Source organism: Lonchura striata, chromosome 2, assembly GCF_050655825.1.
Source record: "Lonchura striata isolate lonStrDom1 chromosome 2, ASM5065582v1, whole genome shotgun sequence".
NCBI lineage: Eukaryota > Metazoa > Chordata > Aves > Passeriformes > Estrildidae > Lonchura > Lonchura striata.
In genome coordinates, this window is record NC_140704.1 from 61,214,272 (window position 1) to 61,239,098 (window position 24,827).

Below are 24,827 nucleotides of genomic sequence, written 5' to 3' on the forward strand. Positions count from 1 at the left end.
GAATCATGCTGATGATATTATTATGTTGTTTCTATTTTGTTTGTTTTGTGAAATAGCATACATATGTTAGCTTGTCATTACCTTCTCTCTCTGTGTTTGATTTATTAGAAAAGAGCCATCATAAAATTACCAAGCTATCCTGTGAACAACAGCTGGCTTTGGTAAACACTTAGTCATCTTAGGTTTAAGCAAAAACAGACTTGAAGTCAGCCCTGCATTAGGAATAAGAGAATGTGGAATGATATCCTTCAGCAGAGAGCGCTGAGCTTGGCTGTCAGCTTAGTAGGAGACAGTGTGTACCAGCATTCAGGGCAGATGGGCTCTCTCTGGGTGAGAGGGAAAGAACAGGATCTCTGAGCAAGAGTTCGTCCAAATACTGGTCCATGAGACACTGCGAAGTTGGTTGCTCACACCTCCATATTTGAATTAGATCTTCATATTTATCTATACAGTTTTATACAGTTGTGGTTAAAGTTAAAAGAAAAGAAAGGAAAAGTAATAGAAAAATAGGGGATTTTACCCTTGCAGAGTTTTACACCTGAAATGCACCACTAATATCTAGTGACATAGCAATGAACAAATTTACCCAAATGTGCAGTTATCAATACTTGCTTTTCTTAACAGAGTCCTGGTTCCCATCTCTAGTCCCACATGATGATAGTTTTGAGCAGTGCTGACCCCAAAGAAGTGCAAGCTGCCAGGCAACAAGAATAACATCTCTTGTATCATAGGTGGACTTCTTGTGGCAACACTGAGCAACCCTTCAATCCTGTTAGACATGCACAGTTCCTATTCTGTTTCTGTACAGCCATGAACAAGGCAATCCATTCACTTCAGTTAGCTAAGAAGGACAGAACCCACTTCTATGTACTACTAGAGATGATCAGATATTTTGGATGATGTTCCTATTTGTCATCCACCCTACTGCAGCTATGAGTAAATGCCATCTCTTGGTTCTAATAGATGAGTTGTCTGCAAAATGTCTGTCCCCAGCCTGGTTCAGCAAAATAATCCAACCATATCTTAAGAATGAATTACTTGTAGGTGGTGCAGTAGGTAGCCATGAGTACAGCTGGATAAGGCAGTAAATAGTGTTGACATACTACTCACCTGCCTTGCCATTCTTCCTTTTCTAGAGAGGTGCTGCTCTTTGCTTAATGTTGTACTGGTTTTAAAATTTTTCCTAACTGCCTCTTTTTACAGAGCCATATTATGTAGAGAGTTGTGAAAGAGGCAGAACAGAGAGGGAAGAGGAGGAATGAGAGAGAGATAAAGAAGATTACACACAGCTGGGGTGTGTAATCTCTGTGCCAGCATCAGCAGCAGCTCTAACAGTTTGCTAATCACAGGCTCTACAGACACATTTTGTGCTCTTGAATAATGTGGGGATTGCTCTCCTCTGAAGCAAATTTCTGCTTTCCTGCCTTTTATTGCCATCCTGAAATACCTCCACTTCCTCACACAGGAGTTTAGTTTATTTCTGGTTTGGGTTGAAGTTGTAATATGGTGTAGCTTGGAGACACTTCATGATTTGTTGATGCTGCCAAATGTCTCCCAGCTGTTTTCCACCGAGGGCAACATGACCTTATCACCACATGGCTGAGAGGAATAGTGTGTGTTACTTGTCATTTAAGTTATTTTGTCACTATTGCCGCTCAGGGGAATCAGCAGTTCTACAGTAAGTGTCTTTAAAAGCCTTGAGGTTTTCCTCAAATTCACCTTTTTAAGTAGTCTCTGATAATCCTGTTGCAAAATGTTCCTGTCTTTAACTCCATTTTCAGTCCTACTCCTTCTACTTATAAAAAAAGAGGGTAAAATAATACTTCACTTATTTCATCCAAATTAAAGAGTTTAAAGAGTCTATACTATTAACCTGCAAGTACTCATCTGGAGAGTCAGAAAGTCCATTTTGTTGCCATTGTAAAGTAGTGTTGAACTTGCTGCAGTTGCCTGCAGGTGACTGTAACTTTGGTTTACTCATATTTCTACAGGCTTTGCTGTAGGAATAACAACTTTTAGCAGTTTGAGGCTGTTTCCCACACTAAAGACACGCCAGCAGTGGGAGCTGTGTTTTCTGCTTGAACCCTCTGTACCTCCTGTGCAGGTATCACACTGCAATTGTATGTCACTAGCTACTTTAATAGGAGCCCACAATGAAATTGCTGTTTGCCACATGTGTTTTAAGATCCATTCAGCCTCAGTCTATAACTGTTCTGATTCCTTCATTTTGCCTACAAATGCTAACAGGTCCCTTATGTATTATTTAAATTCTCTCCAAAATGGCCATGTTCTGTGTATTTTTCATCTTTCAGCCAAATAGGTGGGAAATGTTTCTTTTTTTTTTTCTTTCTTTTTTTTTTTTTTTTTTTTTTTGCCATCTATTTGCAAGAGTTTTTCCTAGGCTTTGTGGTTTCAAGGGTAGAGATTTCTGCAGAATCTCAACAGATGAGTTGTCTGTTGCTTGGGCAATGCAGCTGGTCAGCACCCAAGGCACCATGATAATTGGGAATGCTCTTCTTTCACTTAGAACTTATGCCTTTGTTTAAATATGTTCTTGGTAGAAGAATTTCAGCTTTTGTGTAAGCTGTAGTATATCAGAGTTAAAATTCTCTCTCTGACTGTGTACCAGTCATAAAACTGGTATGTTTTCTTAGGACAATGTTTGCCTCTTGTTTTGCCCTGTTCTCTCCCTTGCTGACAGCCATAGGAGTTGTTTCATGCCTTTCCAATTCACAATTCTGTTTAACTTTGTTTCCATTTACCCTCAGAACTTGCTCACTTCTGTACAATGTTCCTTGTGTAGGATCCCTCCCTGAGCACTGTTAAGATTTTCCTGTCTCTACAACTCTGAAAATGTGAGAAACCAAAGTGGGCACAGCTGATTTCTAAATAACTACATGCTACATTGGCTAGCTTTTGGGGCATGGCATGAATGCCTATGTGTTAGAGTGACCATTGTAGGAATCCATTACAATTCCTTTGCAAAACTAGGGTGACCTCATGATGAAGATAAAGAGATAAATGGCGAGTGCAGGAAAGCAAAGCAAGGCAGTTCATCAGAGAGCAGTCCTGGAAAAGCAGAAAGTTCCTCAAAGAGGTGAAGCAGTGGTAGGAGGGATTTGCTCAGGGAGGAAGTCTTTGTCTGCTGCAGCCATCTAAAATTCACCTTTTGTCATAAAATATTCTAGACATTTAAGTAGTTTTCTGGTAATGACTCCTCTCAGCCCCTATCAGAAGGTGTAGGGGTACCATTCCTGACTATTTCCTCTGGTAGGAGAGTGCCACTGCAAGTAAATGTGGGGTCTCCACCACACTGAGTTTTAATTACAAGTGTGTCTGCTCTGAAACACAGCTAAGTTGGTGCCATCCTGGCAGCACCCTGGGTTTTGCATACACATGCAGCAGCGAGAAGGACCAGAGATAGGTGGCTGAGCAGCAGCCCCAACAGAGCCTGGAATGAGCCCCACCACATTCCAATAGCTGGGTTCTCCATTGTGAGGTGCCACAGAACCATGGTCTGTCTAAAAAGGGAAAATAAAAAAAGCCCCAAGCAGGTCTTTCCCCACAATCCTGACTCCCTTCTTGCTCAATGAATTTTTAGGAAACCTGCATTTCTGGAGTCTGATTCAAAGTGAGTCATCAAAGCTGTAGGAGATGATTTCTTAAGTTTATAACCCTTTGGATGGAAATCTCTCAACTGTGTGATTTTGGAGGAAAGCTTAGGAAAGCAGCTAATAAAGTCTGAAGGTGTTTGCTATCCATACCATTGCCTGCTTAGCTCAGCTGAGTTAATTAAGTTGAGAAATACTTTTTTTACGGTGAGGTTACTTAACTGATACAGCAATAAAAAAAAAAAATTGCCTGAGTAGTTTGACAAGTGGGTGGTTTATCCCCACAGTTAAAAAGATCTGCCAGTGCTTTGGCTTTCAAGATTGATTTCTTTCTTCCTGTGTCACAATGTGACAATAGTGGATCCCACTTAGTAGGTTGTCCTATTTAACAGCAATGGTAACAATGTGAAGAATAACATGTGGAAGACTTTTAGGGTTTTGGGACAGGTGCATATGAGGCGCACATGTACCCAGTCATCACACAGGTGAGGAAATTGAGCAGTATAGAGAAGGAATAGATGTGAGGCTGTGTTGGTAAGAAAAGCAGCTGAATTCTCCAGTGCTTGTGGTTGCCTGATGTTGCTCCTGATTTGTTCAAACTCCAGAACTACAGTGACTGGTTGATTTGATTTCTCAGATGCTGTGAAAGGACATGTGTCAAAGCCACGTAACGCTAAGTGCTCTGGTCCTAGTGGGTGTCTTGACAGCCTCAGATTTGTTGGTGATTATTTCAGACCTCCATGCATTCCAGAGGCATTAAAATGGAGTTAAACAATCTACCTACAAAGGCCTTCTTAGTCCTGAGAATGACTCTGTTTAAATGACAGTGACTAGACCTCAAGACAAAAGTAAAGTCATTTAGAATCAACCTGTCTGTTAGTGCAACCTGTTGCATCTTCACTGAGGCCACGGACTCTGCCAGGAGCCTGGTTGCATTAAAGCCTTTTCTACTCCTCAGTGTAAGATCCCCTGTTTTAAGAAGAATGGCCTGGCAGGAGTAAGCATCCATTTGAATCAGGGTAGCCACAGCTTCTCCAGCACAGTGGGTCAGAAGTCAGTAAACTTTAGTGGGGAATGGACAGCACTTTGTCTTCAATGATTTTCAGCTTCTTCCCTAGGATGATGTTGTTCTGAGGGATTTTTTTCATGCAGCTATTGTTACTTCATTATCTTTGTATTTTCAAAGCAGCAGGTCACATAAAACTTTTCATGTATTTCATATTGGGGGAATCATGATTCTCATAGTTCAGAGCTCATTTTTTGTGTGCGATTAGAAGATACTTGTAGATTGAATTTGGATTTTACAGAAAAATGATTTCTTTATCTAATTCAAGGAGCTCTAGAAAAATCATGCAGGAGTCAAAATCTTTGCCTGAAGGTGCCAGCAGTTGTTATAGTGTAGCAAAAAAAAAAAAAAAAAAATTTACAAGGAAGTAGATGCACTACTTGCCAATAAAAGCAGAATTCCCATGTGTGTGGTTTTTAGCATTTATAAGTTTGTATTGAAAATACTCTCACTGAATATTTTACTCTGCTGGTGGGAGGAAAGTCTGTGTATTGAAGAGGAACATGAAAGGCCAGGCGCGGATGGATTCCAGCCTTGATGGATGGCACAGGAGCATCACCAAGCATGTGGTTGTCCCAAGGTCTCTGTGTTGTGTTCTGTGCTCTCCTGGGAACTGGTGAGGAGATACTGGAAGCACCCTCAGAGGCAAAGCCCATGGCTGAGTTCTGGCTCTTAGGGAAACTCATTAATTGCAAATCTCAAGTAAGTTAATAATTTTGATACATGAATGATGATCAGATCTTACACAAAACCAGGTTATCTTGCCATAATACAGCTTTACAAACTATCAAAAATATGAGAAAGTGAGTTAAAATGTGGTTTTAACACAGAGTTAAAATGTGGTTTATGCACATGCAAAGGTTGGTGTCTTGGTATTGGGAGATGGAAGCTGAGGATAATGTCTTGGAATCAAATGAAATGTGTTGGGGTGATAAAGGACCTCTAACTGAATGGTTGAGGTTGCTTCATGAGGCCATTCATTACAAAAATTTTTGCAGTAGGAAAAAAAGATCAAAGAGTTTTATTAGGTGAATAAAAAAATCTGAAAGTTAGCTAAAAAAACATTCCAAAGGTACGACTGCTGCAGTATAAAGAAGGAATTTAACCATATAAAGCTCATTAAAAAGGAGTCAGATGTCTATAAAAGACATTAATTTCTTGCTGCATTTGAAATGTCAATTAGAATATATTATGTTTATATATATTTTATTGCTTTTTGCTTGATTTCTGCAGGTTTCTAAAGTCAATTTAAATAAATTCAAATTTTTTTCCCCCGTTGGTCTATACTGAAGTTTCAGCCTCTAGACTATCTTACATTATTCTGTATCATTACCTGGGCTTTAATTCTTTCTCTCTTAGGGTTTGGCAAACTCTATGAAAGAATATGTTAAGAATATGTTTAAGTCTAGAAAATGTATTTTTGAAGACACAATACAAAATTGTGTAGATACAGACATATTTTTGCTGTGGTATACTTTACGGGATCACAACACAAGCTTTCATATTTAAGCTTTTGTGGAATTAGAATGTAAAATTCCTTGAAGCTTCTGGCTTGTATGACTTGGAAAAATTACTCTAGTGCCATTTACCTGATTTTACATGTTCAAGTCATTAAAGAAAGGGCAAAAAATGTTTTCTACTAAGAAATATTGATTACTGTAATTTTAGAAATCACAGACTGGAAAAAGTCATGTTACATAAGTTTGCAAAGAATAATACATAAATAAATAAAATGTAGTTAGGGATTAAGTTATAAAGACCCTTAAGAAAGTTCTTACTGACTGAGGGAAGAGGGGTGGTATGAAGAGTAATTAGGTGGGATAGATGTCTTTAACAAGCCATCACACCTTTCAGATGAGATTTTCAAACAGTGTGATGGCTTTTGGGAATTGTGGGCTCTCAGAGCAGCTGCTCAGCTGCCTGGGGCTGGACGTCACACATCCCCCTGACAAACTACAAGGAGGTCTTTGTACCGCCTGTGGCTGGGATAGGAAGGATAGATTGACTTCTGGCAGCTCCAGAGAACTTGGTGAGACCCCACCCTTTAGAGGGAAGAAGTAATGGGCAAAAGGTCTTGTTTTTATTGCCAGGTCAAGATTCAACAAGTTGGAGTCACACGTTTCTACGAAGAGCAAAATGTGGAGAAAACTGGGTTGTTCATGTATAGACTGGTCATGTATTTGCAATTATTTCAATGTCTAGTCCTTATATCTGTATTTCTTACTCTAGAACACTCCTGCCCCTATATTTATTGCAAATTGATTCTGACTGATATCAGTAACTATTTAATTTGTATTTTTTTTCCTCATTTAAATTAGTACGAAGTCCTCATCTGCTTTTGAAATGTCAGAGATCAGAAATGGTGCTTGAATAAACACAGTAGCAATTTATGTAATGCCCTGGCAGTCTCAGGTATTCAGCACTGTCCAGTGTTCCTTCCACTAGATGGATTTTCAAAAGCTGGCTTCTGTATTTCACACCTGCAAACTACAGCAATATTTAGTTGGAAGTGCTGTGTGTCTGCAATTAATTTTGAATGCTGAAGTGAAATCTGGCCTCATGCATCAAAGAGCTTGGATGCTGTTTCTCTGGTTATTTGCTCAGCTGACTGTGTTTGATCAGAGCTGATGTCCTCAGTGGTACAAAGATGTTGACATACTTACAGGAATGCGAGTGCATTACTGATTGCCAACACAGTGCAGAATAAATAAGTCTGCGGCTTTTCCCTAATTTTTTTTTTTTAGTGCTTTTTAGAGCATTGGTTGATTCCCTGTGCTCCATCTGGCAACATTACATATATTTAAGTTCTGTGGGAACAAGGCTCCAATTTATATTTCAAAGGTATTTACCTTGTTGTATTGTGGCCTTTTTCATTTTATGGCCTGCAACTTCCTGGGACAAACTGCATCCAAAATAATTGTCAGTCTCAGGTCTTATGCTCGTATTACAGTTTCCTTGTCCCTTGTGGATCAAAATTTTCTGAACAAGTCATGTTGAAATCCCTCCATGCAGTTACATCCAGTTTGTCTCAACTCTTTTGGCTTCTCGTGGAATTTCTTTTCCCTTGAACTCTCTTTATAGCAGATACATATTGCTTTGATTTCATGCCTATTTAATATATAGCCTGATGAAATAAAAAAAAAAAAAAAAAAATAAAGGGTCTACCAGAAAAAATGGAGGATATACCAGAACAAATGTTTAGCAATAGAACTGGTTGGTGCCCAGAGCTGTGGGACATATAATCATATGGTTAAGATGCTCAAAATTAAATGCCTGAACTTGTATATTGTTTTGGGATATGTACAATACTGCTTTAGCTTGTAGCCCCTCTGGAAAATACTTTGAGGTGAAAGCATTTTTCACATCATATGGATCTAATAATAGTAATGACAGTGCCAGTTTCATAGCATTGTGAGAGGATGAAGGTGAAAAAAGGATCAGCTAGCAACAGCAGATAGTACGTTGTACTGTGGTCACCTATTGACCAGTCTAGGAGTGGCCAGGAAAAAACACAGGGAGCCCATAGCATAGAAACAGGAGTTAATATCCACGAAGGTGACAGTAATTGCAGAGGTTTTATGAGGACCCAGATTGGTATGAAGCACCTCTAGATGTCACTACAACATTGTAAAATGTAAGTAAAAGAAAGACACAAAGCTGAAGTTACGGCTTGTACACTCCAGTTTCTGGTTACTGTCTCAGTCAACCCTCAATAAATCATTGCATCATTAAAGAAGTCATTACCAAATGTTCATTAAATAGCAAGGAACTTTTTGATAAGTGTCAGTAAGATTGTTACTGAACATTTTACTAGAACGTTATATATTCCAAGATTTGGTTTAACTGAGTTTTTTAACAGCAAAAGCTAGGGCACACCAGCAGCTGATTTCTGATGCTTCTTCAGTTCAGTCTCTGAGGTTCAGTCCTAATCTTTTCTAGATTGTTCTTATGGCAACACCGACACTGATTGCAACAAAGATAATGTCTCTTGCTTTGTACTGGTATCAATTCAATCAGCTTGTAGTGATTAAAATAAGGATCAGCATTTACAGGAAATGTGTGAGTTAGAATACAAAGTATTTGCATTTGACCAAGAATCAGGCTGTGATTTCTTGAGGACCAATACAACAAGTAAACTGTACAAATTAACTAATATGTCAATTGCCTTCTCCACAGGTCATCAAAGAAAAGTCATATTTCAGTGAAACAGAGACAAAAGAAAAGAAGCCACCAGATTCAACAGGTTAGACTATTTTTTTCTCTGATCAACTTCTAGTTCCTAAAAACTAACACAGAAATAGCCATGACTTTCCTGAAATGACCATGACTCCAGTGAAGTTGCTTGGGTTACATGTGTGTTCATCAGCATGAGTGAGCACAGGGTATCCAACTGCTCAATAAGGTGTTTTGCATGAGTTTATTAACCTTGACTTGACTGACAATAACTTGGAGTGAGAAAAAACATTTTCTAGTGCTTTGTCTCAAAGAAAGCATTTGGGACCCATGAAATTCGGTTTTAAATAAATAGTCTGCTCTTGCTTAGGAGACATTTGTACTGACCTTGAAAGTGGGAGGGGAATGCAAATACCTAGTTCAAAATTCAACAGAAGTTATGCTAAGTGTGCAGCCCTACTTTAGTAGTGTTACTGAATATCATAAAAACACTGACAGATTGCTTTGTAATCTCTTGTAGATGGGGATATCCAGCAGAGTCAGTCCTGCTCAGAGGAAGAAGTTGATAAGCTCAACAAGGAAAATGCCAAGAGGGAAAGTTCCGTTCTGCTTGAAGTGGATCCTCCCAAATTTCATACTGAAGAGTCAGAGGAGAAACAAGAAAGTTTGTCTTTAGGAAGCCATTATGAATATAGGAGAAACTCTTTTCAGGAATCCTTTGCTCCAGAAAAGTATCAGGAAGAAGGTACTGTTGATGATGCTTGTCAAAAACCAACTGTGCAGGAGATCGAGAGTGAGTCCCCAGCAGATGAGGAGAAGAAGGAGGAGGAACATCAGGTGCCTGAAGATGCACTTGAGGAACAAAAAGAGGACAAAGAGAGTGAAGGAAAGGAAAATGCTGATAAGAGTGAAAAGGGTGCTGAGGAACCACCAGCTCCTTCCCAAAAGGAAGATGAAGAAGAACAAAGTGATTATGAAGAGGTATCAGAGGGAAGGTAAGATTTGAAACTCAAACTACACATTCTGAAAAGACCCTTACTTCAGAAAAATATGTAGTTCAAGTCAGAGTGGCTGATTAGTACAAATATTGGTGAAAATTTAGCCCAATACAAAAGTGAAAAATATGTTTATGTCTCTCATCTAAGTGAAATTATACTCTTAAATAAGACAGACAAACAATCCACCACTTACGGTATTAGCAGTGTGCTGTGGTTGTTTGCTTGGGAAATATGTTAGGAACATGGGAATTATGTTATGCTATTCTTTATCTCTGAGGAGAATTCTCCCATATTTAGGTTTAAATCCTGCAATGTCATATAACATCAGCAAAATAGATTAGGCCATCTGCCAACTGAAAATTAACTTACTGCAAATGTAGTAATGTAAAGGACAACATAAAAATGTTTAAATTAAAAAAAAAAAAACAACAAATTGCCCTGGCAATTGACCTAATAAATTTGTTTACTGCAATTCTATCTTTGCTGGATCTAATATTTAGCCTTTCAGGGATAAACAAGTTTATGCTCTTAGGAAACTGTATGAACAAAGGGAAATTTCAATGCTCTCCCCTGGCTTTAAAGGTGAGATTGATAGCCTAATGTCAAGTTTAGAAGAAGTAAGAGGAAGAAAGGAAAGAAACAATTTGCTGTCATGGTTAATTTAAGGGACATTTTTATTTCTCAACATGAATATTAAACCAGTTAATTTTACACCATGAAACAAAATAGCTTAATATTATTTGAATGCAATATCTGTGTGGGCATTTTTCACCTATGTTTCTAAAGTTGCTCTGCTTTAAGTGTACTCTGCACTAATACCATGTTTTGTCCTTGCAGGTGTAAAAGCTGCGAAAAAGGTACAGGTAATTCTAGTTCAATCCCTGGGCAGACCCATCAATTTTAGCATAGTAGTAGCAGTCAGCATCGAGTGCATGATGAAGGTCTAGTAAAAGATGACAACAAAAAGAGCAGAGTAGTTGCAGAAAATGCTGATAACATATGTAAAACTATAAAGAGCTTTTAAAGGAAGTATCCTGAAGGCAAAGCATTTGATTCCCCTGGTATTACAGTGAAGAACATAGATCTTAGAAGATAATGATTTTGTGATTCTAATTAGTAGGGGAAAAAGATCTGCATAATGGGAAACAGTTTTTCATGGGCTGCATCTTAAGCTGATGAGAAATAGCACAATTCTGGTTACTTTCATATTAGAGGCTTCTGCTCTGTCAGAAATTATTAAAAATTAATTTGCTTCCGCCACAACTACTCCACTAATACTATCCTCTCTCTTCTTTTAACAAAAGAGCTAAAATCCCTAAGTATAGAGTGGAGGAAGAAATTATATCAGGTGTGGCACACTTGGCTGACCTGAGGAAGTGTTGAGAATGTGTGTTAACAAGGATTCTGCAATGCTGTGGACGTAGGCTGAAAAACCAGCTTGTTCATATTCATACCATTGTAATCTGAAGTGAGAACAACTGCAGGCTGCAAAGCAAAGAATTGCAGACTTTTGTGTGAAAGCCTGAGTGATGCTGTTGAGCAGTCAGATAAACGGTGCTCAGGAACCAAACTCTGAAGCAGTGCTCACCATTGGGAGGCAGAGATTTCTAATATTAGACCTCCATCTTAAGAATTTCAGTGGCTATTCCTGTAAATGAAATTATGGCATGTGAGGAAGTGGTCCGAAAGACTTAGAAATATATGAGTGTGCATGTGCATACACAGAACTCAAGATGAATTTTATCTGCTTTGGGAAAGGGGGGAGAGTGTTGGAAGGAAACATTTATTATAGGTTTGTGCTAGGTTTTTGTAGCAGAAAACAGGAGATAGCAGACTAACACTTTAAAATCCATAAACTGTTGTGAATTCTAGGAGATTGTTATGGATGATGTTAAGGTTATCATGTCTCTGTTTGAACATCTTTGTAAAAGGAAATTATTCTTGAATTGGGAAAAATCTCCTCTGGTTTGCAGGAAAAGAAAAATAGAGGGTCTGTCATGGGGAACATCTTGAAGTCAAAAACTTAAATGTAGTTTTGAAAAGCAGTCTGGCATCTTTAAAAGAATATTTCCTTGCCCAAAGTTTGGCAATGTTTTTAGCTGACCTTTCAGAACGACATTTTCTTCTGTCACTTGCTTGCTGGCGCTGATGGAGTTTGTGTCATTAGAGTCAAATTTTGCCTTAGGTTAGAGATTTTCTTGGCATTTTTTGGGTCTTGGTATCGTGCAAAGACCCATACTTACAGTCATGCAATGCAAACTCTGTAGAATCCCAAGTAGGTGGCAAACTTCCAGAAGCCCCAGCTTTTCACAATTCCTTGACCATGAACTAACTTCCTGACCATGTAAGTTATTAACACAGTAAAAAAAAAAAAAAAATCTAGGTACACAGCTGGTGTCCTGGAATAATGGACATTCACTGTCAATAAGGACAATCTACTGCCACATTAATGACCAAAGTTTTCCTGCCAGCTACATGCTGTCATGGGGTCTCTTGTTTGTGTTTTTGATCATTTTCACTGGAGTAATGAATGGTTTTAAAATTGCTCAACAAGCCTCACACAAAAAGGAGCTGGCATTCCAAACCAGAGAGCTCATGTTGAAACACTGGGGCTGTAGCCCTCCCAAATGGTTGAAGAAGTATTTGTCACCTTGGTCAGCCAAAGGTCACTCTCAAGAGTATCAATCAAATGAAAAACAACGTGGGTATGAAATTGAAGTCACGACCGCCTGCAAAAAGTCCAAATTAAGGCATGGAGGGCTGGTCTCCAGCAGGGATTTTGACATCAGGATGGCAGAAAGGTCCAGAAAGTAACACCCAAGACCTGCCAAAACTCCATAGCTGCTGCAGTGCAATGTTGGGAACCATCCCACCTCTGTACCCCTCTTTACCTTTTCTCTGCCATCTTTTTTTAAGGACAGAAATTCTGCAGAGCAGCATATGACAGTTACCGTGTGTCCTGAGCCATACTGGAAACCCCAAGTGCTGTCCACCAGGGTGAAACTCCCTCATGTGCACAAGCTCTAAATGTGATCTTTAAAGGTGATGACCACACTGCGGAGAAGGACAAGTTTTGGCAGTCAGTTGAGAAGGGGATTTTTCACTGTCAACACCAAAAGCTAGGAAATAACCTCTGTTAGCTGGGTCTGCAGGAGAGTTGTTTCTCTTCCTACCCCACCACAGAGTTACCGTACATACTCACCTATTAACAGCCCCTGAGGAGGAAATAATATTTTAAAAAATCAGAGATTGGGCTGAATTGCAGAGGCCCCTTGTGAGTATACAGCTACATTGGTATAGTCTAGTGGTCTTCACTTTGCCTCTCCCAACTGTTGCATGAAAGATGGTAACTTAAAAAATGAATCCTTGTCTTGGTAGTGTAGCTCCCCAACAACCTCTTTTTCTGAGCCAGAGCTTCTGAAGTAAAACTGTTGTTCAATAACAGAGAAAGACCTGTCTATAAAGCTTACAGTAAGTGTTTTCAGTTCTTAAGTGAATTTATCTGGGGAAAAGAGGAACTAAAATATAGGATAGACAAGCACTGCATGTGACTGCTCATATGTGCTCTGTCTGTTTTGTCTTTTTTAGATGATATTCCTACTCCACCAGCACCATTTGATCACCGGATTGTCTCAGCCAAAAGGGTGGGGATCAGCAATTATTATAATGTCAATGAGGATGAAATTCTGGGAGGGTAAGTCAGGTGAAGTAAATCAACTTGGAAAGCAAGGCACAGATTTACAGCCAAGCACCCTGGGAGGTGAATGAAGGCAACATGCCCCACTAGAGCTGAAGTAATGAAAGTCCAAGCTCTTACAGTGCTTTATAGAGGGATGAAAAGAGGCTGGTTTTATAGTGAAAGTGAATTTTGGCTTGCTATTTGGCACCAGCAGACTTGGCCTGTGTTTGGCATTGTTCTAGGCCAGCCAGATGCCCTCAGGCTTTATGACAGGGCTCCTAGGATACTGAAATGCTTTACCTCAAATTACAACCAGTAGTATGTTGAGACATACTGTAGTCTTCTTCCTCTCAGTGAGTCTCGCTCCTGAACACACATACTTATTTTCATATAGATTAGCAGGCTGATCTGACAGGCCATGGAATTACTTATCTCTCATGCTGACATTATTTAGGAGAGTGGGATATTGTAATTTTCATGGCAGCATACTCTTGGTTAAGGCTTTGTTTTGTCATGAAAACACAACCCTCCCATGGAGGAGAACGATGCAATGGAGAGGGGCAGATAATACACAGAAGTGAGCCAGTGTCCTTACAGCATATCCTTGATGTTCTTGGGATTAGTCATTGCAGGTTATGAGGTGAGTATAATGAATCATACAAGTGTGGTAGCACCAGATAGAACAGTGTGTGATGTTGATGTGCCTAAATGAGTAATAGCAAGTACAATCTGCACAATAAGATAGCAACAACAGAACAACTGAAATGAAAGCCAGTAGGGAAAGGATAATTTATGGTTGTTTATGTTTGTTTACCTATAGTTGTTACCATATGTTTATGGCTGTTTACACTTAGAGTTGACACCTATACCGCTGGATGATGTTTGTTTCTCCTTTTTTCTAGAGGGCGTTTTGGGCAAGTGCACAAATGTGAAGAGAAAGCAACAGGTCTCAAGCTGGCAGCCAAAATTATAAAAGCACAAGGTCCAAAACAGAAGGTTGGTAGAGAATGATATTAGTCTTTTGTTTCCCAATGGATCACACACTGTTCTTCAGCTATACAACAGGCCATGACCAAGTGTCTCACAAGCCATCACACTCTTAAGACTTGCTGGAATAACAATAATTCCAGTTTTATTTCCCTTCTCCTCCAAAACTTCTAGTAGCTCATCAATGTACTATATTGGGGGTGTTTTCTACTTCTTTTAAATATAATATTTTTTTTCTTTCTATTGTTAATTCTATTAGTGCTTTCTTCAATGGTAAGAACATTTGTCAGGTCTGTGACATAGTGTATTCCCTCTCAAGCACACTGTAGCCTTTGCTGCAATAACTTGATGTCAGTGGGGGCGATGCTGATAACAGACATGATCTGGACACCAGACATCAACACAAATACAGATGAGAGGAATTAGTCTGAGTTGTTTTGCAAACCTCTTGGCCATCTACAACTGGCTTTCACTGGAAAGAAAGGCATGCCATCCTTTGTGTGACATGGGTGTCATATAAGAGCATTCAAGAGTGGGATTTGTCTCAGGTTACTGGGTTTGATAAGGTATAGCTGTAGCCAAGCTGATCTCCAAGAATTCCTTTATGGTGAATGGAGAGAGACTGACATCCTCATTCAGCACGTCTAAAATAGTTGGGCTGAATGGAGGTACCAGTCTCTCTCCTCTGACTGCAAAGTTAAGTTTTGAGGACTGTCCTGGACTTCTCTCAGCTTGATTTTGTACACCTGCATCAGTTTGAACAAAATCCTCCTCTGCTTCTCTTTTCCATTTACATCCCTAGGAGCCTGCTACTTGTCCGTGTGGGCTCTCCTCTTCCTTTTCCAGTAAATACTTTATCACTGAAATGTCCCACTCAAGCTCTGAGTTCAGTCCATTAGTTCCTATAGCTTTGACAATCTACTGCTGAAGGAGACCTGAGAAAACATGAAGATAACATAGATTTGCTTCAAATGTAGCTTACTTAGGAAAAAAGTATCTGAAGCAATACTCGTGGCTATTTACAGGATGAAGTAAAAAATGAAATCAATGTCATGAACCAGCTGAATCACGTCAACCTCATCCAGCTATATGATGCCTTTGAATCTAAAAATGATATTGTACTCGTCATGGAATAGTAAGTGTGTTCTTTTCCTTTCTGTGTTTACTACTCTTGCTAGAATTGTCAATTTCCTTCTTGCTTTCTCCTGAAATGAGAAATAGAGCTTCTTACAGGTGGAAAATGCATATATGTTCTCATGAACAACAGAAAAAAAGGGGAATTTAAGAGAAAAGTTTTCCTATGCAGACATTTTTGCATTTTTCCAGTAGTCTGCCACATTCCTGGTCCTGTAAAGCAACTGCTCCAATTGAAGATAGAGCTGTGTTACATATCTTTAATTTAATACTTTAATTTGTGTCAGCCAAGAAACAAACCTCTTAGAATATCTCCTATTCTGTGAGGCTAACAAGCAGACATTTTACACCAAAGAGGAGCCAGATGTGGTTGTTGTGCCTAATCCTTATGCTGGGTACCTGAAAGGATAAACCTGTTTTTTATGCTGGGTTATCAAATTAATTAGGCACCTTAAACTCAGATTAAGCATATGTTCTCTTAAGGAAGCCAAAAAGACCAAATCTAAAACATTAAAATGTGTGGCAGAAGGTTCAAAGTTAGGTAAATTTGACTATTCTGGACATTCTCAGATAGTCCTCTGAATTTAGTCTATATGATTAATATATCAAAAAAGAAAAGTATCTGTGTACCTATGAACAGATAAGGTGGAGGCATATTGAAATGTGAAGAGAAATTAAGTAATTTTTGATGACTTTAGATAGTTTGAGCTTGACCTTTTGGATCCTGTGCCTCTTAAACTCCAATGGAAGAAACCACAGATTATATTGCAGATTCTCCATCATGTTGTCTTGGTTTTCCATGGAACATCATTAATTTCACAGTTACAAAATGAGAGCTCAAGACAGCATAATATTAAATTCCAAGATGTTCATGGTTTTCAATGGATGGGAGACTGGACTCTTAGGCCTAGAAGAGGTACTGGCCAATATGCATCAGAACTCAGATTTTAGGAAGTTCAGATTAGAGTACAAACTCATCTTACTGAACTTGACTGTGAATGATAAAAATAGTCAATAGGATATTTTCTGTATTAGTCTTTTTGTATGGGATGGGATTTGAACTTGATCACTGCTTTTTTGTCTTTTTCTCCTTAGTGTGGAAGGAGGGGAGTTATTTGACCGAATTATTGACGAAAACTACAATTTGACAGAGATGGATACAATCTCATTCATAAAACAGATCTGCAAGGGAATTCAGTACATGCACCAAATGTACATTCTTCATTTGGATCTCAAGGTAGAGTTTTGAGATGTATGTTTTGTGCAATGACAGCTGTGAAAATTCCATTCTTAATGGTAGGCAATAAAGCTTAGATTCCTGTGGCAGGAACAACAAAGAGCCTTATTCTCCTTTCCTTATTTCAATGCATATTTACTTTAACCACATTGAGATCAGTTAAATTACTACAGGACTAAGTAAATTAGATTAAAATTGTGGTCATATGTCATCAAACTTAAGAGTACTTAAATTTTCCACAGACTGATTTAATAGATAGCCAGCAGTTGACTACAAATATGTTGCTATTTTTAATTTCAATACTTAGATCCCAAGATATTGTGCATATATTGTTTAATTCTACTGCACAAGATGTATGTTTTACACATCACCTGTGGGGTGGCAATTGTCCCTGGTTTTTTTACTATGCAGAAAGGCATGAGTGAGTAGAACTAAATTCAAGGATCATTCAGGATCAATGTAAGCCCACACAATTTTCTGAGGACTACACTTAACTGCTGTTGTCATCAAAAGGTCTCAATAGATAGCCAGATTAAGGGAAAGTACATTAAAAAGTACTTTCTGAAATTAAAGGAATAAAAATGGTCAGTGGTTAATGTAACAAATACGGCTAGTGTAGCTGAAAGCCCAGAATAAGGTGGCAGATTCTCTACCATGGACTTACACATGCACAAGTACTCTGTGATGTACTTGCACATTTGTACTCTGGTCAACTGCAAATGGTCAAGTGACACCCCTTAGAAAACATTTGTTATTATATTTCATTAAACTGTACACTTGAGATGGCTCTTTTTCCCTTAGCCCAATTTTTTTATTAAATAATGGACTTGTTTCTTACCTCTGTTTAGTGCAGGAATAAAATGGGATGATGTCTTTAGCTTTATGATGCTAGAAAGCTTCCTAGTGATCCCTGAGCTTTACAATACAATAAAAAGAAACAAGGAGTGCACAAGATGGTTTTCTCTTTGGTGAGATTTTTATAACAGCTGCTGTTTTTGGCTTATAATAACTGAGTTAATATAGTACATTTTTAATGTTGTTAGCATACTGTTATTGCAGTGGTTAAGGAAATGAGCAGATGCTTGTTGGGACCTGCTTGTGTAGCCGATTGATGACCAGACTTACTTTTCTCTTTCTCTATAAACATCCAGTTACCTAGAAACCTGTCAAACAGAAGTTCACACAGTTCTTTGGGACACATTAATTATGATCTTGAGATGGCACAGTTTTAATATGAGGTCAAATTGCTGACAAAAAGATACATATACAATATCCAAGAAATTAATCCCAGAGACCTCTTTTCATGTGCTTGCCAGCTATGGCTTCTCCCTTCTGTTTTGCTTGTTCATAGATTGCTGTCAGTAACAAATGAGTTTGAGAAAGAAATGGAAGGAAAATCATCTTGATCATAATCATCCAGGACCTCAGAAACTATGGACATATGGTGTTTAAAAGTCCTACATGTAAAATGAATTAGTAACGGTGACAAAGGTTAACTAATGTTTTAAGTGTTGAGGGCTGTTCTGTTTCAAAGAGGACTCACTGAGCAACAAGACAGAGTAGCTATAAAAGTGCTGGCAGTGAATATGGGACTGTGCTTTAGGTATTTACATTTCAAAGACAATTGGCCAAATCCTTTTCTCAGTTCCTTCTGTAAGAATTTGGAGTAATTCTTGGAAGTTAATGGATTCCTGCCAGGAAAGTGAAGAGTAACATTTGGCCCTATGAAAATCCAGAAAAATTTAACCTGTGAATCCTATTTTTTTGCTAAAACACCTGAAAAAACCATAAAGTTGTGACTGGCTTAATATATTAATGTTCTATCTGACAGAACATTTGAGCACTCAGAAGTGTAAAGCTGTAAGATAATTGCAAAGCCCAAAAAGTTTAATTAAAAATAAATCATTGTGAGTTTATTAAGGTCCTTAAAATCACAGTGCAAACATCCTGAAAGCCCTCCTTGGAAGTCTGTGTTCCCTGTCCCCCTCCCCCTAATGAGTTCTTTATCTGAACTGCTGCCTTATGTCAAATTGAAAAGCCATGGAGTAGAAAAAGCAGTTGGAAGGCACAAAATGCATGGCTCTGTTCACTGCGTGACAGCAAGGGGAGTATCTAGAGAGATCTGAAAAAGGAGGAGAGCAAAAGTGCTTATGACATATTTGTACTGTTATTAGTGTTTTTCTCCCTACAGTTTACTAAAAGCCCGGTTTTTCATACTTGTTTCTCATTTAAGTTTGTTTTCTTTTTTTGTTTCTCTTGGCAGCCTGAGAATATCCTGTGTGTGAACCGAGAAGCAAATCAAATAAAAATTATTGATTTTGGATTGGCAAGAAGGTACATGCATGCGTTCTCACTAATCATAAATTAATTAGGAAACAATGAAAAGAGTCTTGCACCCCTGCAATTATGTATTTGATACATAATGGTCTTACTACTGTTCTTAGGACAAATTTGTTTATTTTAACCACGGATATCTTTCAATATGGGGTGTTTGGAGCTGAGTGAAAAAGATTTGTCCTGAAACCTTCTTTGCAGGTAGATGGTTGAAAGAGGGCTGATTTTCACTAAGAATGCATACAAGTATCTTAGAACAGCTAAAATTGACAAAACCAGCGCTACATCTTTTCTAGTCTCTTGTCTCCAGTAGTAAGAGATTATTCAAAAGAGAGTGTAAGAAGATATCATTGAGGGCTCTTAAAATATATCCCATGCTATATCCCTTTCTAGTTTAATTAGGTGCTATAACATCAGTGAAGGATTTACTGGTTAAAAATTTCATGCCTATGATATGGAGAAGTCCCAAAAGGATAGTAAGAGCTGCTCTGAGAAGTCCTTGAATTACAAATTTCTTCTTTTTTGTAGCAATTGCATTTTGTCCTAATATCATACAAAGCTTGAAAATACTTTTCATTCTACATAGGGGTATATTTCTTTTTAGTTTGTGCCTCTGTCTGTTCTTGTTTTCCCACTGAAATTTCTGTATTCTGTATTCTGCTTCAGGGATTCCCCTATGTGCTAAACTTAAATTGATGATGCAACATTAATAAGAACTGTAATTGATGTCCTTTGTTAATGTTTCCATTTCCTAGATATAAACCCAGGGAAAAACTTCGAGTTAACTTTGGGACTCCAGAATTTCTTGCTCCTGAAGTTGTGAATTATGAGTTTGTCTCTTTTCCTACAGACATGTGGAGTTTAGGAGTCATTGCTTATATGCTGTAAGTAGGATCCAGTATCTGCTTTGTAAGCTGTTTCCAGGTTGAACTGCGTCAGTCATCCAAGTTTGCTGTTATACTGGAAGAGTGAAAAACTGTGTACCCAAAATAGGAAGTGTAGACTTCTTTTCAGGTTCCATATTGAAAAATCTCTCCTCTTTTCAAATTGCCATGAACTTTTCATCTTTGTTTTTTTGCACATCTCTCAGGAGTGTTTGAGCATCACACTTCCAGAATAATGTAAGCTGCTTGGTAAATTCCCAGTGGTTAGTACAAGAGTGGTCAGAGATCTAGAAAATATGACCTACCATGAAAGACAGTAATGCTGGGTGTGTTAGAGAAGAGGGGTGATTATTTAAACATGTAAATAGATGCGAAAATAGGAATGGTCTGGAGACCTTCTTAGAGTGTAGTATTTTCTAAGTTAGGCCAGAGCGATAGAACAATCTTATCTAGCACATTGGAGACCAGGTACAGGAAGAGGGAAAGACAGGAGAACTGAACATATTCCTTTTTACTTCAGCCTCACTGGATTGTCTCCTTTTCTGGGTGATGATGACAATGAGACCCTCAACAATATCCTGGCCTGTAACTGGGATTTTGAAGATGAGGAATTTCGAGATGTTTCTGATGAGGCCAAAGACTTCATATCAAAGCTTCTCATCAAGGAAAAATGGTATATAATCCTGTATCTTTGAAATGTGTATTTCATGCTCTCATGACACATTTGTGTCACTGTGCTGTTCCACTGAAGTTTTTTATGTTACATACTGTAGTATAATGATACTTCATTGACATTGTTCATTGTATCCATCAAATGCTCTGAAATTACATGAATACATTTTTGCTGTGAAACAAAACTTAATTAATCTGTTGTCTGTCATACTGTTCTGAAATGACAGCATTGCAAGATGGCAGAACACATGACCTGTAGCAGATAATTGCTGAATTCTGAGATTCTGGGAAAAACTCTTAATAGCATTCTGGTTTTCCTCTAGCTGGAGATTAAGTGCAACTGCTGCCTTAAAACACCCATGGTTAACAGACCACAAGCTCCACAGCAGACTCCAGGTCCCTACATTTAAATATCCTTGTGCATCTACTGTTGCCCTCTTGTGCTGCCACATCACTTTGCTTTGACATTTTTCTTAACTTCATTTGAGTCTGTTGCTGATTCATTTCTTGCCACTGTGAGCCACATGTGTCCCACTGCTTTTTTTTAGCTGTTAGAATTTGCATGCTATCACTTGCTCATCAGTTCTTGCATGTCTGGGTGGAAATATAAGATCCTGCAATGCTGTGTGTTGCTGAGTGGATCAATTTCTTATCAAAATGAAAATATTTACAAAATGAGCACTGAATTATCATATGAAAAGGATTTTCCAGCTGGGGATGATTCTTATTCCTACTTTGAAAACCCTTTCAGGCTCTCCTGAAGATCCCCCTGAGTGCTGTTTCATCCTACCTCTTCCAAAGATTATACCTTCCCCAACAGAACTTGAAACTTGACCTGGTGCACACCTTGGTACATGGGCACCTTCTTGCCCTTCAGTGGTAGCCAGCTTAGTGGCCAACACAGAATAAGTTATTTGTTTAATTCAGCTGGGCTCAGCTGGAGGAGCAGCAAGGTTTTAAATCACTTAGGTTATTCCTGTGTCAGTAATTTTTGGAGATTCACACTATTGGTGACACCTCTGTTGGCTGTTTCTAAATGAACCCACTCTGTGGTTTAGTGGTTCACAAGGGGATAATTTTAAACAGGTTTCAGAATTTTTACAGCATTTGAAGTGCAAGATTCACTTCTTCCTTTGCAGGCAAAACACTTCTGTTTCAAATACGTCAAGGTGCATTTTCATATACAGCCATCATTAAGAATTAATGCATAGATGATATTTTAAATAAAATAATCTTATTAAAATAAAAGATTATGATGATAATCACACAGAGGTAGCCCTACTGATAAAGCAGTGGGATGGGCTGAGTAGCATCTTGTCAGCTCTGTCCTTGCAAGATGTTCTCATTATAGACTAAGGATAACCAGAATTACTATAAAATAGGATACAAAAAAATCAAATAAAGTACTCTTAATTTTCAATTAAACTTAGTTTTTATTGTAAACTCCCGGAACAGCAATGCCCATGAGATTATTAGAAGATTTGTAAGTTTGTGTGCACAGTCAAAATATGAAAGTTTGTCATAGTTAATGTATCTTCAGAGGTTTTTGTAGGATATAATTTGACTCTTTTATTTGGGCTCCAATGAAGCTCTTATTTCTGCAATCTGGGGAACAGACAGTCTTTTCCAAATGCTGCAAGAACACAAACTGCTGTCCTTCCTATCACCAGGTTTTTTTCCCTCAGGAAACCCTACCCGAATGCAAGCCTTATAGCTCATGTTGTCCTTTGCATCTTCTCCCACAATGTATTTTATTCATACTTGTGCTTTGCAAAATAGCTTCACTAAACATGCCGATGTTGCAGTGTTCTTCTGCCACTACCTTAAATAGAAGTTAGCTATGATTGCTCTTCAATTAGTGCTCCAATAACAGTATCTTATTTTTTTTTTCCCTTAGAAAAAGGCTAAAGGTGACTGTGTGTCTCAAGCACCCCTGGCTCAATAACCTCTCTGAAAGAGCTGCCAAACAGAAGGTTTGTTTCAGGTCCCAAGTGTTCCTTCAGATGTAAAAACTGTAGCCCCTGTGGAAGGGATTAGTGGACAGCTGAAAACTTTGGGTAGTCCAAAGAGCACGATCCAAACTGCATTCACCACCACCATCCTTGCTGATGTCTGGAAAGCATTCAAAATGTAAACTGGCTCTATTACTTATACCAAGTAACAGCAATGTGCAAAATAATTAATGGGTATGGAGTAATATGTGCTGCAAACCCTGGCCATTTTAGAGGGAATGGTTATGCTCCCACTGGCTCTCATGGGGCAGGGATTTCACCCAATAATTTTTCAGTGTTGAAAGCTTTTGGGTTTTCATGCTGTGGTTGGAAGTACTGTTTAAAAAGGGTAGAAATATGAAAAATAATAACTTTTTAGCAGAGGCACGAGCCAGACCCTCAGGGCAGCTTGACTAACTACAGTGAAATCAAAGCAAGGTGACCCCTAAAAGAAGCTGCTCTGCATGTCCAAGGACCCACTTCTGACAGGGCACTTGCCTTCCCTGTTAGCAACCCAAGCGAGTTTGACAGAGCATCTCTCTGTCCTTTTTCCCTGGCTCCTTGTCTTTGCCCTTTCATTAGCAAACAGTTCATTAGTGGTTCTCAGGCTGGCTTGGTTGCCTCCCCTGGGGATCAGGCAGACTCAAGTCTGCTCTTTTTTTCTGTCCCTGGTCTTTGACCAGTGCATACTCACTTGGCCCCTTTGAAATTGCACTGCCTCAGGCGGTGCAGTGTCTCCATAAATCAATACCCCAATTCCCACCACCACTTTCACCAATTACCACAAAAATTGGTGGCTCTGTTCAAGGACCAAGGGAAACTGCTCAAAGGTTCTGGAGGCCATCTCTGGGCAAAACTCAGTGGAGGATCAAGATGTGAATTAGGCTGAGAATGCACACATACACCGTAAAACCACTTCCTTTTAGTAGTGTGTCATGGGTAACAACAGGATGCCAAAACACCACTTGCCAAAAGGCAAGTTTTTAATGGTGCCATCATTTATCATCTGTTTGGTAGGAGTGATATATCGGCCTTTTTTTTCCAACAAGTTTTTTAAAGGAACATGTGGAAAACACAGTATTGTGAGAGGTTGACATTTTTGTTCTGACTAAGTAAGATTAGAGCAGATTTTATACAGTGTGGTGTAGTAACAGAGAAGGTAATTATCTTTACATGAGCTATTTCAGAGACATGAAGATGCCTTTCAGTGCATAGAGTGGAAACCAGTAAGAACTAAAGTACCATTATTACATCCTACTTGCTCTCTGAAGCCATGTAACTTCATGATATGGTAATATCTGAATATTGGCTTCTGGAGTAGAAATCCAGTGGAAATTTATACCTCTTTGTGATCCTCAGTATTCACACTTACTTCACTGGTGCTGAGACAGATTCCATGAAGCTTTGATCCACTCACCTGTGTGCTTCTACACAGTAGATTTCTAAACAGGTTTTCCAGCCCTGTAGTGTTTGTATCTGGATTTCCCATTTCAAGCCACTAACTTGTGGCAACAAACACAACAACAAAATGGTGAAAATTCTCCTCTGTAATGCAGGAAGCACTGTATTACACAATTTTCTGTTACAACCAAAGTCAACTTTAAGATAAATTGGCTGTCCAACAGCAGTCAAAATTATTTTTAAATAAACTTTTAATAGCTTTGTAACATAGTAACCTACCCATGATCTAACTTGCAGGAAAATCTGGTTTTGGCTTTTGCAGTGTTATTTCCTTTGTGTGTGTTTTTCTTTTTGGAGTTCATTTGAGTTTACTTAATGAGTGGATCTAAAGTCATAGCTGTGCTTTATTTTTAAAGAATCCCTTTAGCTATTTTTATCAGGTAAGTAGTATGGTTACCACATTTAACCCAAAATAATGCACTCAAGTGCCAGTTGATTTAAACCTGGATTATAAATGCTTGCAGTGGTAACACAAATAAATGGAGAGGTTTGCAGCATGTCTTTGCATACCATGATCTATGTGACAAGAGAGGTAAAAAACTCAGAGTAGCTGCATTTAAAGAGATCCTTCCAGGATCAATTATCCACTTAACAAAGAAG

The 24,827-nt window shown here is 38.6% G+C and overlaps 1 protein-coding gene across 4 annotated transcripts in view; it reads left to right on the forward strand.

The window, feature by feature from the left end:
- The window catches only part of MYLK4 (myosin light chain kinase family member 4), an 80,362-nt gene that overhangs the window by 50,183 nt on the left and 5,352 nt on the right, over positions 1-24,827 (forward strand). For 2 of the 4 annotated variants that reach the window (XM_085573437.1, XM_021530569.3), the window contains 12 exons: positions 8,854-8,920; positions 9,371-9,845; positions 10,686-10,711; positions 13,437-13,542; positions 14,430-14,523; positions 15,540-15,649; positions 16,744-16,885; positions 19,149-19,219; positions 19,975-20,103; positions 20,624-20,776; positions 21,099-21,171; positions 22,673-22,748. In XM_085573437.1, the coding sequence (XP_085429563.1) occupies positions 8,854-8,920; positions 9,371-9,845; positions 10,686-10,711; positions 13,437-13,542; positions 14,430-14,523; positions 15,540-15,649; positions 16,744-16,885; positions 19,149-19,219; positions 19,975-20,103; positions 20,624-20,776; positions 21,099-21,171; positions 22,673-22,720 (1,494 nt within the window). In that variant the 3' untranslated portion in view covers positions 22,721-22,748. The remainder of the gene's footprint in view (positions 1-8,853; positions 8,921-9,370; positions 9,846-10,685; positions 10,712-13,436; positions 13,543-14,429; positions 14,524-15,539; positions 15,650-16,743; positions 16,886-19,148; positions 19,220-19,974; positions 20,104-20,623; positions 20,777-21,098; positions 21,172-22,672; positions 22,749-24,827) is intronic. The other 2 variants (XM_085573438.1, XM_085573436.1) reach the window with 1 other exon arrangement.